An 18825-nucleotide genomic window follows, 5' to 3' on the forward strand; every position below is an offset into this window, starting at 1 on the left:
CTTATCTGTGCAGTATACTGTATATCCCCACCAATCAGAACAGAGATAAAGATGGAATGGAGGCTTGGATTGGAGGGGAGAAGGAAAGAGTAGGATAGGAGAGGAGTAAAGGAGAGGAGAATGTGAGTAGAGGAGGAGAGGAGGAAGAAATAATTGGAGGAGAGGAGATGAGGAGAAAGGGAGAGGAAGAAGGGAGGATAAGAGGAGGAAAGGAGAAGGGAGGGGAGGAGGAAGCAAAGAGAGGAGGACAAAGACAGGAAAGGAGAAGAGAAGGATAGGGGCAGAGAAAGGACAGGAGAGGAGGAGAGGAAAGGAAGAGAGGAGGTCCAAATACGACGGTACAGTACAGTGAAATGCTTACTTGCCAGTTGTCCCCTCTTGGACTTGGCTAACAGAGGTAAAGAAACAGATAAAATAACATGGAAATAAACATGCAAGGAAGAGAACAGTGCATTGATGCAGACATGTGTGTATGAAAGGTATTTAAAGCAGTTATTTACATGCCAAGGTTGGGCTCAGTTCCATTTAGATTACAGTAAATCCAGGACGTACACTGTAATTCTACATCCTTTACCTACAAAGCTCTTAAATGAGGAAATGTTGGAAGTGGAATTCTGGTTTACTTTTGGAACTGACTGGAAGGCAAATGGAATTGAGCCCAGCCCTGTTCCACACACATAAATAACTCCATATACAGTATTGAAATACAGTATATCTCTTCATGACTGGACCAAAGTGAGAGGGCTGAAGAGACCAGATTAGAACATTACACTATAAGACCACTGTATTTATGGACCAATAGTAGAGCACAAAGAGGAGAAGAGATGGGAGGACAGAATAGACAGAGAAGGGAGAAGAGAACAGAGAGGAGAGAGGTAGAAGTGAGCCGAGAAGAGGGGAGGAGAAAGGAGGAGAAGAGATTAGGGAAGAGAGGAGAGAAGCGAGGGAAAAGGGGGTCCTACCATCTCCTATGATGGCCAGTATGGCCAGGTCCACCTGGCGTTTCCAGTGGGATCCTTTCTGCAGAGCGATGCCATAGCCTGTGGTGGCAAAGATGTACCCACTTCCAATGGTCACCAGCTTACAGCCATCATCCCTGCCGGCCGCGTAGTTCAACACCGCCGCATCGTAGATGAACGCATCCAGCTTCCTGCAGAGACACACACACATCCACACACAGTTACCACACACTCACACACACATCCACACACAGTTACCACACACTCATACACACATCCACACACAGTTACCACACACTCACACACACACCCACACACAGTTACCACACACTCACACACACATCCACACAGTTACCACACACTCACACACACATCCACACACAGTTACCACACACTCATACACACATCCACACACAGTTACCACACACTCATACAAATCCACACACAGTTACCACACACTCACACACACATCCACACACAGTTACCACACACTCATACACATCCACACACAGTTACCACACACTCATACACATCCACACACAGTTACCACACACTCATACACATCCACACACAGTTACCACACACTCACACACATCCAAAAAAAAAAGAAGCCCTGAACAATGTAGCGAGTCCTGATTTTGAATGTGGACTGTTGTTGCTACAATTCACTCAGCTTCCACATGGAGATTCTACATAATGTATTGGCCTTTTAATGGGCAATTGTTTTTTGTGTGTGGTGGATGAGTAGTTTCATACCCTGTCGGTCTGGGTGTGTGGTGGATGAGTGGTTTCATACCCTGTCGGTCTAGGCGTGTGTGGTGGATGAGTGGTTTCATACCCTGTCGGTCTGGGTGTGTGTGGTGGATGAGTGGTTTCATACCCTGTCGGTCTGGGTGTGTGTGGTGGATGAGTGGTTTCATACCCTGTCGGTCTAGGTGTGTGTGGTGGATGAGTAGTTTCATACCCTGTCGGTCTGGGTGTGTGTGGTGGATGAGTAGTTTCATACCCTGTTGGTCTGGGTGTGTGTGGATGAGTGGTTTCATACCCTGTCGGTCTAGGTGTGTGGTGGGAGATGAGTGGTTTCATACCCTGTCGGTCTGGTTGTGTGTGGTGGATGAGTAGTTTCATACCCTGTTGGTCTGTGTGTGTGTGGTGGATGAGTAGTTTCATACCCTGTCGGTCTGGGTGTGTGTGGTGGATGAGTAGTTTCATACCCTGTCGGTCTGGGTGTGTGGTGGATGAGTGGTTTCATACCCTGTCGGTCTGGGTGTGTGGTGGATGAGTGGTTTCATACCCTGTCGGTCTAGGTGTGTGTGGTGGATGAGTGGTTTCATACCCTGTCGGTCTGGGTGTGTGTGGTGGATGAGTGGTTTCATACCCTGTTGGTCTGGGTGTGTGTGGTGGATGAGTAGTTTCATACCCTGTCGGTCTGGGTGTGTGTGGTGGATGAGTGGTTTCATACCCTGTTGGTCTGGGTGTGTGTGGTGGATGAGTGGTTTCATACCCTGTCGGTCTGGGTGTGTGTGGTGGGTGAGATGTTTCGTACCCTGCCTTCAGGCTGATCAGAGCATCTTGAACCCCTCCCTGGTGGTATTTGACAAGGTACTCATGCATGTCAGGGTAATTCTTCCTAATGTTCCTCTCTGTGGAACCGTTTGGAACCGTCCCAAAACGAAACGGAGGAGAGTAGGCATACGGGTTCTGAAACTGTAGAGGAGGAAATGAGGGAAAGAAGGAGCGAGGGAGAGATGGAGCGACGGAAAGAAGGAGCGAGGGAAAGAAGGAGCAAGGGAAAGAAGGAGCGAGGGAAAGATGGAGCGACGGAAAGAAGGAGCGAGGGAAAGAAGGAGCGAGGGAGAGAAGGAGCGAGGGAAAGATGGAGCGACGGAAAGAAGGAGCGAGGGAAAGAAGGAGCAAGGGAAAGAAGGAGCGAGGGAAAGAAGGAGCGAGGGAAAGAAGGAGCGAGGGAAAGAAGGAGCAAGGGAAAGAAGGAGCGAGGGAAAGATGGAGCGACGGAAAGAAGGAGCGAGGGAAAGAAGGAGCAAGGGAGAAAGAGAGGGGGAGATAATTAGATAGAACATGATTACCCACAAAGGGAACATTTGATTCTACCAGCCAATAGAAATAACACCCATTAATACTGAAGAACACACCACAGACACCAAACACAGAATCTAAACACAAATGGCTCATTATAGAACAACTACACTAACGATTAGCCATGATTGGCTAGCCTGGTAAACTGAGGCTTGGCTGTGATTGGCTAGCCTGGCAAACTTAGGCTTGGCTGTGATTGGCTAGCCTTATAGGCTGAGGCATACCTGTGATTGGCTAGCAAAATGGACTGACACTTGATAAATGAGAAAGGTATCCTTGCTGTTCCATAACCCCTAGCACTAAACCAAACCCAAACTTAAACCCAATAACCTAGTATGTATGGGGAGTTGAGGGGATGGAGAGAAATACTGTAAATTTTCACAGATCATGAATGTTTATTATGACCAATATAAGTATCTTAATGGGTATCTTCTCATTAACACACACCCTGTGTTTGGAGAAAGAAATGGAGTTCTCTGGACTAAGGAGGAGAGGAAGCATTGGCTCGACCAATGCCCCGCCCATGTCGTAAATGACAGTCCAATCAGCCAATTATCACTCAACATTCCACACCCCGTTCCGACTGGCTTATATTTGTGGTTTTCAGTAATGATCACGGATAATGACATTACATAATAGCATCATATTGGTATCTGACAAAGTTCTCATATACATAACGATCCCCGTTTGGTCTGAGTACCTGGCAGACCCAGAACACAGACCAGTACCTTGTTGTCAGACAGACCAGTGACTTGATCCACAAACTCCTCCTGGATCATGAAGGCAGCCAGGTTGGCGGTGTACGAGGCCAGAAAGATGACGGCGAAGAAGGCCCAGACCGACACGATGAACTTACTGGTGGTGCCTTTGGGGTTCTGGACCGGCACAGAGTTGTTGAACACCAGACCCCAGAGCAGCCACACCGCCTTGCCGACAGTGAACGACGGGCCGTGGGGGTCTGGGGGAGGAGGGGGGAGGGGGGAGGAGGGGGGGGGGGGAGCGTTATTTCAAGGGGTTTGGTGTAATGGGTTTGGTGTAATGGGTTTGGTGTAATGGGTATGGTGGCGGTGCAGTGTTTGTTTCTCTGTCGTCTGTTTTTGTCTTTTAGTTTGTTGGTTTGTTTGTAATTTTGTCTGTTTCTGAGTGTGTCTTTTTTTTTTTTACCATCTAATTGCATGTGATGCAGACTAATTGTTTCCGTGACCATGACAACCACAATGACAGAAACCCTAACCCGGTCTTCAACTCTAACTTTGGACCAACAAGCAGAACTTAAACCAATCCTGCAGGTTACTGCTGGATTCCTTAAAACATTATTAATGGGAGATTACATGAACCTGCAAGATAAACTAATCCTGATCACAACGAAAAACCCACCAGAATAAGACACTTGATTAGTTGATCTCTCTTAAGCGCTGTGTCAAGAGATTATGGTACCAGACAGCTGGTCTGGATTCTACATTCGCTTTGTAAACTGCAGAAATGTAAAAACGCTCATTAGACTATATAATTAGTAGGTTAACTTAAAGCTTTCATCTTCAATCGAAACATAATATATGATAATATATGCCAGTTGATATATTCACTTGAATGGCTAAATGTGTCAAAGATTTGGAAGGGTACCGTAACTGATTAACTTATCGTCTGATAAATGAACACATCGTCTGAAGACAGTATCACTTTGAATGAAATACACATAATCAAGGTATTTGATTTCCTTATACAACTTGTCAGGTATATTCCCCCAGCAGATGGGCTTGGCAAATGAGGACACACTTTATTTCTGTTGGATAGAATGATTAGTTACAGTAAATAGTAGATTAATCCCCTGTAAACTATTAATAAAACAAGACTAATGGCAAAAGTCTTGAAAAAGGTTGTCTGCAATCAGGACGAAAAGATAAGCTCAACTTCTACATTTTGGAGCGGTAATTAACAGGCCAGGGACGTCCACAAACAAGATCAAATGTTCAAGGAAACACCTAATACAGTACAAACATGCAATCAACTAATAAAAAATACAATTAAACACTCCACTAATAAACATTACAACTAAACACTCAACTAGAACACTCTACAATTAAACACTCCACTAATAAACATCACAACAGAACACTCAACTAGAACACTCTACAACTACACACTCCACTAATAAACTCTACAATAAAACACTCCACTAATAAACTCTACAATTAAACACTCCACTAATAAACACTACAATTAAACACTCCACTAATAAACACTACAACCACACACTCCACTAATAAACACTACAATTAAACACTCCACTAATAAACACTACAACTACACACTCCACTAATAAACACTACAATTAAACACTCCACTAATAAACACTACAATAAACACTCCACTAATAAACATTACAACAAAACACTCAACTCAAGGATTAGTGTTCGGGTATGGCTCAGGCTTAAGATGAGTAAAAGCTAGATTCTTTAAGGACAGTTAACTTTCAATAGCTAAGTACTGTGTGTGTTTTGGACTGTGTGTGTGTGTTTGCGTGTGAGTGTTTTGGACTGTGCATGTGGTTGTGTGTGAGTGTTTTGGAGTGTGCATGTGGTTGTGTGTGAGTGTTTTGGAGTGTGCATGTGGTTGTGTGTGAGTGTTTTGGACTGTGCATGTGGTTGTGTGTGAGTGTTTTGGACTGTGCATGTGGTTGTGTGTGAGTGTTTTGGACTGTGCATGTGGTTGTGTGTGAGTGTTTTGGAGTGTGCATGTGGTTGTGTGTGAGTGTTTTGGACTGTGCATGTGGTTGTGTGTGAGTGTTTTGGACTGTCCATGTGGTTGTGTGTGTGTGTTTTGGACTGTGCGTGTGGTTGTGTGAGTGTGTGTGGTTGTGGTTGTGTGTGTGTGTGCGTGTGGTTGTGTGTGTGTGTGCGCGTGTGTGTGTGTGCGTGTGGTTGTGTGTGTGTGTGCGTGTGGTTGTGTGTGTGTGTGTGTGCGTGTGTGTGTGCGTGTGTGTGTGCGTGTGTGTGGTTGTGTGTGCGTGTGGTTGTGTGTGTGTGCGTGTGTGTGTGTTTGTGTGTGCGTGTGTGTGAGTTTGTGTGTGCGTGTGTGTGCGTGTGTGTGTTTGTGTGTGCGTGTGTGTGTGTTTGTGTGTGTGTGTGTGTGCGTGTGTGTGTGTTTGTGTGTGCGTGTGTGTGAGTTTGTGTGTGCGTGTGTGTGCGTGTGTGTGTGTGTGTGTTTGTGTGTGCGTGTGTGTGTGTGCGTGTGTGTGTTTGTGTGTGCGTGTGTGTGTGTGCGTGTGTGTGTGTTTGTGTGCGTGTGTGTGTGTGTGTGTGTGTGTGTACCTTTGCCCTGGGCCAAGTTGCGGTTGAATCCCAGTGGACTGACGAACTCAAACAGGAAGACAGCGATCGCCGTGACAAGGAGCAGCATCACAAACATCATCACCCAGACTGATGCACTGAAGGGCTCTGAAGGGGAGACAGAGGGATGGGGGAGGGAGGGGAGGGGAGAGAAGGGAAAGAACATTCAGAGAGAAGAGGCTTCGAGTTTCACAAGCATTTGACTGTACTTCATTTGGTATGAAAGTGCTACAATCAGAAACGGCAGCACATTAAAATGTCCTGACATCACACATCTAGATCCACTTATCATTAATCTCCCTAAATAGAGAGGGAGAAAGAGGGAGAACATAGAGAGGAAGAGGGAGAGCATAGAGAGGAAGAGGGAGAAAAAGGGAGAGCACTGAGGGAGAAAGAGGGAGAAAAATGAGAGCACTGAGGGAGAAAGAGGGAGAAAAGGGGAGAGCACTGAGGGAGAAAGAGGTACTGTAAGTCACATTAAGTTTGAATTTGAGTGAATTTCCATATTTCTCATTATTCCCCTGGATCTAGTCAGACCTGAGAGATGCACTGCCTCAGGTCAAAGAGGAGAGAGGAAAGGGGAGGAGAAAGCTGAGGAGAGAAGAGGAGAGAGGAAAGGGGAGGAGATAGCTGAGGAGAAAAGAGGAGAGAGGTGAGCAGGTGGGGGTCAAAGGTGTGATCAGGGGGTGAAAGAAGGAAGACATTTAGATCAGAAGGACTGATTGACAGATTCGGTCAGATAAACAGAAACAAAAAGACAGAACAGACAGAGGGAGGAAGGAAGAGTGAGAGGGGAGAATGGAAGAAAGGGAGAGGATAAGAGAGGGAGCAAATGCAGAGTGAGAGAGAGAGGGAGCAGAGGGAGAGAATAAGAGAGGGAGCAGAGGGAGGGAGGGACAGAGCATGTGTATGTGTGTATACTGGGGTCAACCATCCCAGAGACATTGTGCATTGAACTGGTTGTAATGTGTGTGAGAGATACTGAACCATCTCTGACACCCTGTCGTCATCCAAACACACACACACACACACCCACGCAAACATACTGACACACACACACACACACCCACGCAAACATACTGACACACACACACACACACCCACGCAAACATACTGACACACACACGCACATGCACACACGCAAACATACTGACACACACACACACACACACCCACGCAAACATACTGACACACACACGCACATGCACACACGCAAACATACTGACACACACACTCAAACATACTGACACACACACGCACATGCACACACACAAACATACTGACACACACACGCAAACATACTGACCCACACACGCACATGCACACACGCAAACATACTGACACACACACTCAAACATACTGACACACACACTCAAACATACTGACACACACACGCACATGCACACACACAAACATACTGACACACACACGCACATGCACACACACAAACATACTGACACACACACGCAAACATACTGACACACACACGCAAACATACTGACACACACGCAAACATACTGACACACACACGCATGCACACACTCCTGCCAGACTCTAACTGACTGGCCTGTTCTAACAGAGCGTCTGAGCTGGGATACATTCTATGATATAGAACTGCTGAGGGTGAGGACCTTATAGAACCATCTACAGGAGTGAGAACCCTATAGAACATATCTACCGCACGGTGAGAACCTTAAAAAAAACAAGGTGTTACCCAAGAAGGCAGATGGAGAGACAGTGCCGTTGCTACGGGCAACCATGACACTGATGCCGGTCTCTACGAAGGGGACAGAGAAGTCAATAACCTCCGACCTCTCCTCATTGATGGTCAACGAACCCACGGCCATTGCTGCCTTCTTTTCAATCACCTAGACAACACACATACAGAAAGTTTTATGTTTACGGTTTTGGGGTGGTCGATAGTCGGATTCGTTGCTTGGATGCCTGTGAGCTCAGTTGAAGTAGAAGACCGGAGAGTGCATTCCTTCCAGCGTGTACTGATTATGGTCTTGACTTCCTGGTTGAATAAGCAGCAGGATAAGAACAGGACCGGCATCGGACAAGGAAACAAGCTACTATTCTGCAGGGAGACGGGGCCTCAATAACCATTTGGAAATCACAAAATCAAGGTTACCTCAATGACCTAACCTTTATGCCCAAACATAACAGACAGTTGCATGGTTCAAAAACTACCTGACAAACAAATCACAATGTGTCCAGTCTGATATGTTACCTAAAATGAATAAAGAGAGAGGCTGACAGACAGACAGACAAGCTGACAGACAGGCAGACAGGCTGACAGGCAGACAGACAGACAGACAGACAGATAGACAGACTGACAGACAGACAGGCAGACAGACTGACAGACAGACAGACAGACAGACAGGCAGACAGACTGACAGACAGGCAGAAAGACAGGCAGACAGACTGACAGACAAGCAGACAGACAGGCAGACAGACAAGCCGACAGACTGACAGACAGGCAGACAGACTGACAAACAGGCAGACAGGCAGACAGACTGACAGACAGACAGGCAGACAGGCTGACAGACAGACAGGCAGACAGACAGGCTGACAGACAGACAGGCTGACAGGCAGACAGGCTGACAGCCAGGCAGACAGACAGTATGGTGTCTCACCTCTCCTACCATCCCGTTCCACTTGTTGTTGACCTTCTTGCCATGTTTACCGTTGGTCACTAGGTAGAGGTCAAAGGTGAACTTGACATACTTAGCAATTTTCTTCAGGATGTCGATACAGAAGCCTTTACAGCACTGCTTAATATATGAACCTCCATCCCTCGTCGAGTTACTGCAAAAAAACACAGGTCAGTGTGTAGTCTTCTGGGTTCTGTGTGCATGTGCTGTGGTTGTGTGTAAGGAGTGTGTGAGTATGTTGAATAGGCTGTCATAACAACATTTTAAAGGCTTACAAGGCTTTCTGCCTGCCTGTCTCACAGGACCAGGACAGGCAGACCAACAGTCACACAGACAGAAAGACCCACCACAAGTTTATGTTTTCTAATCTTGTGGGGACCTCAAACCCACCGCAGAAATCTATGTTCCCCATCGCCTAGCCTTCAAATAACATAACAGACAAACATAAACAGACAGTTGCATGGTTCAAAAACGACCTGACAAAACAGATCACAATGTGTCAGTCTGATGCTGAGATATCTGATATGTTACCTGTCCATAAGGGGGTACCACAGGGCTCTGATATGTTACCTGTCCATAAGGGGGTACCACAGGGCTCTGATATGTTACCTGTCCCTAGGGGGTACCACAGGGCTCTGATATGGTTACCTGTCCATAAGGGGGTGCCACAGGGCTCTGATATGTTACCTGTCCATAAGGGGGTACCACAGGGCTCTGATATGTTACCTGTCCATAAGGGGGTACCACAGGGCTCTGATATGTTACCTGTCCATAAGGGGGTGCTGCAGGGCTCTGATATGTTACCTGTCCATAAGGGGGTACCACAGGGCTCTGATATGTTACCTGTCCATAAGGGGGTACCACAGGGCTCTGATATGTTACCTGTCCATAAGGGGGTGCTGCAGGGCTCTGATATGTTACCTGTCCATAAGGGGGTACCACAGGGCTCTGATATGTTACCTGTCCATAAGGGGGTGCTGCAGGGCTCTGATATGTTACCTGTCCATAAGGGGGTACCACAGGGCTCTTATCTAGGATATTTGTTGTGTTCCTCTATCTATATAAATATTGTTGATAAGCATGTTCCAAATGTTAGTGTTCATTTTTTTGCTGATGATTAAGTCATTTATTTTTGTGCAGCTACAATCAAAAAGGCTTTAGATAATTTGCAGTCTACTTTTAATAATGTTCAGGCAGCAGCTGTCAACTGAAGCTACTTTTAAATGCTGACAAGACAAAGCTAATGCTTTTTATAAAGACTAAAACAGAGCCGTTGAATCTCATAGTACCTTGACTCTGCAGGACAAGATAACAGAGAGGGTAACACTTACAAATACCTGACTGATGAGTGTCTAATATTTAAGCATCACACAGGGGGCTTTGTAAAAAAGCTCAGGCTAAAGTTGGGTTTTTATTACTGAAGATAGTCCAGAAAACATCTTGTGTATGTTACCTTTCTGCCTGTATAAGATTAAGGTATTGTACAGGCATCCCTGTATGGGCTCATTATGTATGCTTGACGCTCTGTTCCATGGGACTCTAAATCTAGTACTGTGCACCCTCCACCTGGAATGAGCTACAAAATATGTCAATTTAAATCATCTAGTGACTCTGACTTTAAGTCTAAAGTCAAAACTATGATTGATATTTGGGAGCTATAAATGTTTGAACCTTAATCTACACTGTGCCAATACATGAACAGGTTTACTAGGAACTGTTAGTAAAACTGTTTTTATGTTGTGAATTTATCTACTGTAACATCAGTGTGCTGCTATTCTTGGTCCCTCTGGGAAAAGAGATTTTTAATCTCAATGAGGCAAATGTGGTTAAATAAAGGCTAACTAAAAAAAGGATAAAAACCTAACCCTAACTACTAGTGTTAGTACTAGAGATTTCATTAGTGGTTAGTACAAGAGATTTCATTAGTGCTAGCCCTACACATTTCCTTAGTGTTAGTACTACAGATGTTCATTACTGTTAGTACTACAATTTTCATTAGTCTTAGTAATACAGATTTCATTAATGTTAGTAATACAGATTTCATAGTGTTAGTACTACAGATTTCATTAGTGTTAGTACTATAGACTTCATTAGTGTTAGTAATACAGATTTCATTAATGTTAGTAATACAGATTTCATTAGTGTTAGTACTACAGATTTCATTAGTGTTAGTAGTACAGATTTCATTCATGTTAGTACTACATATTTCATTAGTGTTAGTACTACACATTTCATTTGTGTTAGTACTAGACATTTCCTTAGTGTTAGTACTACACATTTCCTTAGCGTTAGTACTACAGATTTCCTTAGTGTTAGTACTACAGATTTAATTAGTGGTAATAATACAGATTTCATTAATGTTAGTACTACACATTTCATTAGTGGTAATACTACAGATTTCATTAATGTTAGTACTACACATTTCATTAATGTTAGTACTACACATTTCATTAGTGGTAATACTACAGATTTCATTAATGTTATTACTACACATTTCATTAGTGTTAGTACTACACATTTCATTAATGTTAGTCCTACACATTTCATTAGTGTTAGTACTACACATTTCATTAATGTTAGTCCTACACATTTCCTTAATGTTCGTACTACACATTTCCTTAGTGTTAGTTCTACATATTTAACTAATGTTAGTAGTACAGATTTCATTAGTGTTAGTACTACATATTTCATTAGTGCTAGTACTACAAATTTGTTTAAGGTAAGTACTACAGATTTCATTAGTGTTGGAATCACAGTTTCAGCACCAGTCCTATCAAATGTTAGTATTGTTGCCCAAAAAAAAAGACTGCTGAGCTGTTATTTAAGGAAGAAGAGGAAAAGAAGAAAGCAGGAGAAAATCCACTTAGCCACTACCCAGATTATCATGCACAGTCACAATTTCTTGTTCTCTCCCAATACTGCCTTCTCTTCTATCCTGTCATCACTCCTCTTCTATCCTGTCATCTCTCCTATATCCATCTCCTTACTCTGTCGTGACTCTTCAAACATGCTTTCCTCCCTCTTCACACCCCATGACTGTCACCCGTGTTACATTGACCACCGGGGGGATTTTTCATCCACACATTATCTGAACATTATCTTTCCAGATACTGGCAACTGGCAAAATTGACAACAAGGAATAATCAAAATCCTGGATGAAGTTTACAGCCCTGTTGAAGGGGCACACAGCCCTAACCTGCCCGCCTCCCTGGGGGAAATCCAGCTCATCCCTGTCTACAGACAAACTGCAAACTGCAAACTCCTATCAAATGCAGAGTTCAGAAATGGACTTAAGAAGCCTTTAGGGAAATAAAGTACTGCCTTGACACCATAGACTGGATATAGTCAAGGACAGCAAGCACTGTGTTTCACTGGACTCTCACTGTGTTTCACTGGACTCTCACTGTGTTACACTGGACTATTAAGGTGCACAGCCCTTAATAGGGAGGCCAAGAAAAGTCCCACTCGAGAATGTAGGCAGCCAAATGCCAGTACAAAGTCAGTCTAGAGAAACGGTTCTCCAGTAATAACTGCTGGTACATCTGGAAAGGAATCAAACAGATTTTAAAACAAAACTCTCTGGCTGCAGATGGTCAAATAAACACAAATAAATACCACACTATAACCCTCCAATACCTCTCACTATAACCCTCTAATACCTCACTATAACCCTCTAAAACCTCTCACTATAACCCTCTAACACCTCTCACTATAACCCTCGAACACCTCACTATTACCCTCTAATACCTCTCACTATAACTCTCTAATACCTCTCACTATAACCCTCTAACACCTCTCACTATAACCCTCTAACACCTCACTATAACCCTCTAATACCTCACTATAACCCTCTAACACCTCACTATAACCCTCGAATACCTCACTATAACCCTTTAATACCTCTCACTATAACTCTCCAACACATTTCACTATAACCCTCTAACACCTCTCACTATAACCTCTAATCCATCTCACCATAACCCTCTTATACCTCACTATAACCTCTAATACCTCACTATAACCTATAATACCTCACTATAACCCTCTAATACCTCTCACTATAACCATCTAACACATCTCACTATTACTCTCTAACACATCTCACTATAACCCTCTAACACATCTCACTATAACGCTCTACCCCATTATAACCTCTAATACCTCACTATAACCCTCTAATATCTCACTATGACCCTCTAACACATCTCACTATAACCTCTAATACCTCTCACCATAACCCTCTAATACCTCACTATAACCCTCTAATACCTCTCACTATAACCCTCCAACACCTCACACTATAACCCTCTAACACCTCTCACTATAACTCTATAATACCTCTCACTATAACCCTGTAATACCTCACTATAACCCTATAATACCTCACTATAACCCTCTAATACCTCTCACTATAACCCTCTAACATATCTCACTATAATTATCTAACACCTCTCAGTATAACCCTCTAATAAATCACTATAACCCTCTAATACCTCACTATAACTCTATAATACCTCTCACTATAACCCTCTAATACCACACTATAACCTTCTAATACCTCACTATAACTCTCTAATACCTCTCATTATAACCCTCTAATACCTCACAATAACCCTCTAATACCTCACAATAACCCTCTAATACCTCTCACTATAACCCTCTACTACCTCTCACTTTAACCCTCTAAATAATCCCTGTTTTCTCTCTTGCTGTATATATATCCAATCCCTCCATATATATTAATTCCCCCTATACGTCTTTCAGATTTAAATTTAGATTTATTGGCATGAAATAACATCTGTAGATATTGCCAAACCAGTTGTGGTAAATTCAGTACAATGCAATGATACCGAAATACAGTTAATTTAAAGATACAAAATTCCGGCATTTGTTATGCTTCACTGTAAAGGGAAGTGATGGAAAGATAGAAGAAAGAGCCTTAGCAGAAGGAGCTGTGCATCAGTAGGCATCTAAGGCACATTTGAAGGTTAGGGGGATATTTGGGAGGAGCTATTCCAAGTCCTTGAGAGTGGAATTGATCAATATTCATTTATAAGAACTTATTATGACACATACAGTAAATAAATAACAATTTCACCTCCTTCTGGAATTCAAATGGATGTGATTTTTTCCCTCCTCAAACAGGCATACAGGGGGCATAAGAAGACTGTCCTGGTTAAAAATGATCACTGTCAGGCCCTGTGCCATGGGCGGACCTTAGGGGGCCTGGCCTACTCCGACATACATCCTGGCCCAACCAAATCAAATATTAAAATATTGATAATTTATTTGACCCAGACAAGAGCAGACAGATGCTGCATACATCTCAGAAAAAGTGAATATAGTATGTCATACTCTTTCTGGCCAATCAGCATCGGATAAACAGGATGCACAATGCTTGACAGGGGGCGCTGTGGCACACACTCTGACATGGTGTGTGTGTGTGTATGTGGGTGTTGTGAGTGTGTGTGTGTGTGTGTATGTGTCCGTGCCTCAGGAGGGTTATGGCACAGATATACATTATCATTAGCCAGCTGAGACTCTGTGTCCTTATGGCTCCCTTTAATCACACACACACACACACACACACACAAACATACCCACACACACATACATACAACACCCACGTATAAACACACGCACACATACAAAAGAAGCTCTCACACACACATACATACACGAACAACCAATGGACGGAATTAAATGTGTAAGCACAAAAAAAGCAGATTGTTTAAAGAAGGTGGGGATGGAACAATGAAGGGGCGGGAAGATGGAGAGATGGATAAATAGATATACAGACAGATAGATAGGTAGATAGATAGATATACAGACAGATGATAGATAGGTAGATAGATAGATATACAGACAGATGATAGATAGGTAGATATACAGACAGATGATAGATAGGTAGATAGATATACAGACAGATAGATAGGTAGATATATATACAGACAGATGATAGATAGGTAGATAGATAGACAGACATATAGATAGACTCACCTTTTAACATGTTTCCTACATGGGACAGAGTTTCTCATACAAGTGCCTGTCAGAATGTCTACATTGTCTACGATGACAAACGGTTTCTCCTCCAGGGTCACAATGGACAGGTGGTTCTCATCAGCCTCTTCATCTCCCCAAGAGTTATACCTGCACACACACACACACACACACACACGCCCACGCACACGCACTATTAAAGCAATCTACAAATCCTAAACCTTCTCATAAACCTTCACCCCAAAAGTTATTTCTGCTAATACTGACATGAATCAATTAATCCATCAATAAATGAATCAGCTGATGAAAAAGACCGTTTTTACACCAGTTATCACAAAGGGCTTTGGTGGATTGTGAAGTATCCACTCCGGAAGGACCTTTTCACATGCTGTGCTACAAACTGGAATGGAAATGGATTTACTTTGATCAACAGAAGGTAATTAGAAATACAAAACTCAAACATGTTCGTTGAATAAATGTCCTCCTCAAGTCAGTATTAACCACCTTTAGACATTATAGCTGCAGTTGTTTTTGGGTAAGCCTCCCCTAGCTTAGCACTGGTTCCTGGCCATTCTTCAAGTCAGTACTAACCACCTTTAGACATTATAGCTGCAGTTGTTTTGGGTAAGCCTCCCCTAGCTTAGCACTGGTTCCTGGCCATTCTTCAAGTCAGTACTAACCACCTTTAGACATTATAGCTGCAGTTGTTTTGGGTAAGCCTCCCCTAGCTTAGCACTGGTTCCTGGCCATTCTTCAAGTCAGTACTAACCACCTTTAGACATTATAGCTGCAGTTGTTTTTGGGTAAGCCTCCCCTAGCTTAGCACTGGTTCCTGGCCATTCTTCAAGTCAGTACTAACCACCTTTAGACATTATAGCTGCAGTTGTTTTGGGTAAGCCTCCCCTAGCTTAGCACTGGTTCCTGGCCATTCTTCTTGGCAACACTGTTGAAGTGCTCTCGTTGGACGGCACCATTAACAGCAACTTTGAAGTCTTGCCACAGATTCTCAATTGGTTTGAGGTCTGGGATTTGACGATGTCATTCGAGGACAGCGTGGCCCTGTGTGGTTATCCAGGAGATTCTGTTCTCAGGCAGTGTTAGCTACACCGCACAGAGCGTTGTGCACTTAAGCCAAAAACATTTTGGTCTCACCCGACCAGAGAACCTAATGCCTCATCTTCAATGTGTCTTCCTCAGGCCCAGGGGCTAAATTATAATGGGAGTTCATGTGATTGATTTTCATAAATGTCTTTCTCAGTGCCACTCCTCCATATGTTGTTCTAGCCTGATCCAGACTGGCCAGCTTTTCCAAAACTTTCTCTCTGACTTGTTTTGAAATCTCCTTGATCGTCATGGTGTGGTTGATGATATGCTCTCTGCCATGCTCTAGGGCCTCTCAGAAACAGGTGTATTTAATCTGACATCATGTTACAGTTTCATTTTAAAAACAAATTGTGTGACATCTGAAGGCGACTAGCTTCAACAAAGCTTATTGAAGTGTGTCGTAAAAGAGGGGATGAATCCTTATACATTTAAGACTTTTCATTTCTATATTTGTAGTTAATTAAAAAGCTAAATTAATTCTGGACTGTAACACTACAAAATCCAACAATGTTCATGTCGTTCAGTTGACTTGATGACTCGACTGATGGAAACTGGATGTCCTTTAGAATGGAGTACCTGGGCCACACAGGAAACATCAGAGACAGCGTTCCGTTCTCCCAACGCCCCATCTACAGACACAGAGAGAGGAGGGTGTGGGAGGAGGGGGAGACCACAGAGGGAGGAGGGGGAGACCACAGAGGGAGGAGGGGGAGACAACAGAGGGAGGAAGGACGGGATGGATGGAAAGTGTTCAGAAAGTTTTCATCTATTGATAAAACGTGTGTGCATGCGTGCGTGTGTCTATGTGTGTGGGTGTCTATGTGTGTGTGTGTGTCTAAGTGTGTGGGTGTCTATGTGTGTGTGTGTGTGTCTGTGTGTGTGGGTGTCTATGTGTGTGGGTTCTGTGTGTCTGTGCGTGTGTGAGTGGGGGTACATTACCTTCTGCCACTTCCTATCTGGAGTGAGGACGATGACAGACAGTTTGGGGTTGGCTTGGTAACCATCTACAGTGAAAGATAAGTCCCGCCCCTCGTAGGTCACGTGCATCATGTGTCTGAAAAACATCAGTATGATCTTCATCACTACAACCATCATCATCTTCATTAAAATGACTCCCCAGTTCCTTCATACTGCTAATGACAGAGGACCTACAAATGACATAGAACCTGCTAATGACAGAGTCCTTGATTGGTTCAGATCTTATCTAGATGGCCGGAGTTACTTTATCACCATTGGTAATAATGAATCTGATAGGGTGGCTATGACATGTGGAGTTCCACAGGGATCAGTTCTCAGACAGTTTCTGTTCAATCTCTACATGCTACCTCTGGGCCAAATTCTACAGAACAACAACATTAACTACCACAGCTACGCTGATGACACTCAAATATATATGGCTCATGAACCATGTGACAACAGCTTTAAAGACTCTCTGTGTAACTAAATAGAGCACATAAATGCCTGGATGAACCAAAATTGACGTGATAAAACAGAGATTATTGTGTTTGGCAACAAAAATAAGAGAACTAGTATTAGTAAAGAGCTGGATTCTCGGGCCCTAAAAACCAGGGACCAAGTGTGTAATCTTGGTGTTCTGATAGACTCAGACCTCACATTTAACAGTCATATCAAAGCGGTCACAAAAACAGCATTCCATCATCTTAAAAATATAGCCAGAATCAAGGGCTCAGTGTCCGAAAAAGACCAAGAGAAGCTCATCCATGCGATTATCTCTAGTAGGGTTGACTAATGTAATGGGCTCTTAACTGGACTCCCAAAAAGACTGCTGCTGCTAGAATGTTAACCAGGACCAAGAGATCAGAGCACATCGCTCTGGTTCTTAAATCTTTCCCCTGGCTTCCAGGCAGTTACAGAATAGATTTTAAAGTGGTGCTTTTAGTTAATAAATCACTGAATGTGTTAGGCCCCGAATACATTTCTGATATGTTTGAAGATTAGAGCAGGGCTCTTAGATCCATGAACTCAGGTCAGCTATTAGAGCCAAACCTAAACATGGCGAAGGTGCATTTAGCAGTTACGCTGCCTACAACTGGAATAAACTACCAGATCTTACATGTGCCCCAAACATATCCATTTTTAAATCCAGTTAAAAAAACACTTCTCTTTTCATGTGCCTATGACTGAGTGCTTAAACTTAACCACACTGTTAGCCTTACAGCTTTTATAGCTTCTTGTGTTTTTATCCCGTTTTATCCTATTTTTATCTTCTCATTCTATATAAAAATGTCATTATTTAGAGTCCCCCTTGTTTTATTATTGTTGTAAAGCACATTGAATTGCCTATTTTATGTTTTTATTCTAGTATTTGTTTGTATTCTGTAGGATTTTTATATTTTTCTTTGTAAAGCACATTGAATTGCTCCTGTGTATGAGTTGTGTTATATAAATTAACTTGCTTGCTAATGACACAGAACCTTCTAATGATATAAAACTTGCTAATGACAGAGACCCTGGTAATGATGTAGATCCTGCTAATGACACAGATCCTGCTAATGATATAGATCCTGCTAATGACACAGATCCTGCTAATGACGCAGGTCCAGCTAATGACCCGGATCCTGCTAATGATAGAGATCCTGCTAATGACACAGAACCTGCTAATGATATAGAAGTTCATAATGACACAGAACCTGCTAATGATACAGATCCTGCTAATGA

The 18825-nt window shown here is 43.2% G+C and overlaps 1 protein-coding gene across 2 annotated transcripts in view; it reads right to left on the reverse strand.

The window, feature by feature from the left end:
* LOC105009144 (glutamate receptor ionotropic, NMDA 2A) overlaps positions 1–18825 on the reverse strand; it is a 248229-nt gene that overhangs the window by 155913 nt on the left and 73491 nt on the right. For both annotated transcript variants that reach the window (XM_029122035.2, XM_029122036.2), the window contains exons 8-16: positions 17086–17200; positions 16723–16775; positions 15043–15192; positions 9025–9196; positions 8100–8253; positions 6368–6493; positions 3785–4014; positions 2506–2666; positions 963–1150 (exon numbers count right to left, since the gene is read on the reverse strand). In XM_029122035.2, the coding sequence (XP_028977868.1) occupies positions 963–1150; positions 2506–2666; positions 3785–4014; positions 6368–6493; positions 8100–8253; positions 9025–9196; positions 15043–15192; positions 16723–16775; positions 17086–17200 (1349 nt within the window). The remainder of the gene's footprint in view (positions 1–962; positions 1151–2505; positions 2667–3784; positions 4015–6367; positions 6494–8099; positions 8254–9024; positions 9197–15042; positions 15193–16722; positions 16776–17085; positions 17201–18825) is intronic.

This window comes from Esox lucius, chromosome 9 (assembly GCF_011004845.1).
Source record: "Esox lucius isolate fEsoLuc1 chromosome 9, fEsoLuc1.pri, whole genome shotgun sequence".
In the NCBI taxonomy this organism is placed as follows: domain Eukaryota; kingdom Metazoa; phylum Chordata; class Actinopteri; order Esociformes; family Esocidae; genus Esox; species Esox lucius.